Source organism: Camelina sativa, chromosome 9 (assembly GCF_000633955.1).
Source record: "Camelina sativa cultivar DH55 chromosome 9, Cs, whole genome shotgun sequence".
Classification (NCBI taxonomy): Eukaryota; Viridiplantae; Streptophyta; class Magnoliopsida; order Brassicales; family Brassicaceae; genus Camelina; species Camelina sativa.
Window position 1 is genome coordinate 9,839,644 of NC_025693.1, and position 2,831 is coordinate 9,842,474.

The window sequence follows — 2,831 nt, forward strand, 5'->3', positions numbered from 1 at the left end:
AAACTTTTGCGTCCTTTGTTCACCACAAGACTCTCAAGTTCTTCCGTTTTACGAGCCTCTGTGTTCTCTTCACTATCACAGACTGAACAAACATCAATCCCTTGTGTGTTCTTACCTACATCAGACGATAAGTACTGCAACTCATAGCTCAACAATCTACTGACTACCTCCTTAAAAGACATATTTTCTATATCAAGAGCAACATCCATCACAATTTTCACAGGATGATATCTATGAGCTAAACTCCTCCACAATTTCTTGACCAACTTCCTGTTTTTGTAATTCTTTCCAAGAGCTCTAGCTTCATTCGCAATAGCATATATTCTACCACTAAAAGCAGTAATATTCTCAAACTCATACATCCTAAGGTTCTCAAACTCAGAAGCAAGAATATCTAACCTTGTGCGTTTCACACTTGTTGTCCCTTCAAAGATATTTTGCAGAATCTCCCAAGCCTCTTTAGCAGATGTACAACCTTGAATCAATGAGAACTGATCCCTGCGAACGCCATTAAATATTGCTGAAATTGCCAGTGAATTGAGTGTGGACAACGCTTTTTCAGATTTTGACCACTCTATTTTGGGTTTTTCAACAGCCACCTGATTCCCGTCAAAATCTAAAACCGCCTGTTTCGGCGACTCCCATCCACATTCAACTGCTGTCCATGCATCTACATGAATTTCTTTAATTCTATGCATCATCAACACCTTCCACCTCCCATAATGATTTGGATCTAACATCAATAAGTCGTTTGCCATGAATAACATTGATTGTGCCTCCATGTTCTTCTTCCCAAGATCTTCACCCGTTGGTTGAGTTAGACTCTGCACAGATGCCCGCTCTGATACCACTTGTTAGTGTAGAAGAGACAAGAGACACAATTTTTAACGAGGTTCAGCAAATGCCTACGTCGTCAATCTTTGTTGGAAATACTTCTTGAACACAATTACAGTTAGTGTTCAATATTGGACTTACACAACCCAAAGATCTTCTCTTAGCTTGTTCCCAATCTAATTCCAACCCACTAAGAGATCCCTAAGATCAACACAAATGATCTACACCCAGGACTCTCACTTATAAACAAAACCCTCACCCTTTTCTCCCAAAGATGCCAAAAGGCTTACAAGGTTTTTCCTCTCTTTGTTACGTTCTAGAGAGATAAGTTTCTAAGTCCTAGACCCTCTATATTTAAGGGATTTCGTGCCTCTCCCAAGGCTAACAAATTTCCTAAACTCAAGAGGAAATATTCCATTTAACTTTATTCTTTGTTAAACAAATATTTCCTATCCTATTAAATCTTCTAAATATCTTCAAGCTTGCTTTTTCTTCGTGCTTTACCTCCAAGTAATATCCCAAAACGTTTCTTAAGTATATCTTCATAAATCTTCAAAATCAAGACATACAGACAAGATCAACAGGCCTCTGATGCTCTTTTGTAGGACAGAGGCTTGAGCATACATCAGATGCTTGTGCCGAGACAGAAGCTTGTGCAGACATATTTTGTACAGCTTCCTGAACTTCATTTTGTGCACATACACTTACTGTAGTGACCCTCACCAAGGGATAAAGTTTTGACGTCCATTCAAGTCCAAAAGACCGGGAAAAAGAAGGCAGAAAGAAGAGCTGGAAGTTTGATGAAGGGAAGTCCGAGAAAAAGTTAATGGACCAAGAGTTGTCCGAGTCGTCCGGGACGTACCGCACGTACCGTCCGGAACGCATTACCCGGCAATCGCCAAGAATTGCCGAGAGTACCGAGTACCCGAGGGAAGCTGCCGATGGATGCCGATAGTTGCCGAGAAAGCTGCCGAGGACCGGCGATGGTCAACCGAGAGCTGTAAAAGTCTTCCCCACCAAGAATCACTTAAGTCAAGGAAGCTAAGTGGATTAATATTTTAATCAAGAAGGCTTAGTGGAGTTAAGTGGGTGAATATTTTATTCAAGGAGACTTAGTGGGTTTTTAGTGGAGGATTAAAGAATTCAAGGGAGCTTAAGTGGAATTCAAGGTGTTGAAGCAAGGAGCTTCCAAGTGTTGAAGTCCCTCTAATAGGGAGAGTGCATGCGACTCCCATTGGCTGTCTCCACCGCCCACTTGTTCTATAAATAAGCTCTCATTCCTCTCATTTTCGCTCAAGGAAAGAAGGGGTAAGTTAAGAGAAATTGAGAGAGAAAGAGTGAGTGTTTGCGAGAGAAAGAAGAAGGTGTTTGCGAGAAGAGGAAGAAATTGCAAGAGAAGACTATCGACCAAGACCATCAACGTTAGATCGATAAGGAAATCGATTCTAACCGAAGGAGAGATCCGAGTAGCCGCGAGAAGAGCTTCATCAAAGGAGATCATTCGTCGACGGTTTACTGTGAGTTCAGGCACATATTTGCATCGGCTTACATGGAGAGTTAAAAACATCCATCTAGTGCGCGGTTTTGCTANACAGAGGCTTGAGCATACATCAGATGCTTGTGCCGAGACAGAAGCTTGTGCAGACATATTTTGTACAGCTTCCTGAACTTCATTTTGTGCACATACACTTNACTAGGTCGAAATGATCTAGTAACAGAAGGCGATATTTGGTTGAGTTATCGGTAAGAATATGAGTTTAAGTCCCGTATAAACTCAATTAAGATCTTCGGTGAGATCTTAAAACATTTTAGTCCGCGAGNTTAATGGACCAAGAGTTGTCCGAGTCGTCCGGGACGTACCGCACGTACCGTCCGGAACGCATTACCCGGCAATCGCCAAGAATTGCCGAGAGTACCGAGTACCCGAGGGAAGCTGCCGATGGATGCCGATAGTTGCCGAGAAAGCTGCCGAGGACCGGCGATGGTCAACCGAGAGC

General features: G+C 42.4%; 1 protein-coding gene across 1 annotated transcript in view; it reads right to left on the reverse strand.

The window, feature by feature from the left end:
* The window catches only part of LOC104715161, a 1,778-nt gene extending 996 nt beyond the window's left edge, over positions 1-782 (reverse strand). Inside the window, exon 1 of the mRNA XM_010432599.1 lies at positions 5-782. Coding sequence (XP_010430901.1) covers positions 5-782 — 778 coding nt within the window. The remainder of the gene's footprint in view (positions 1-4) is intronic.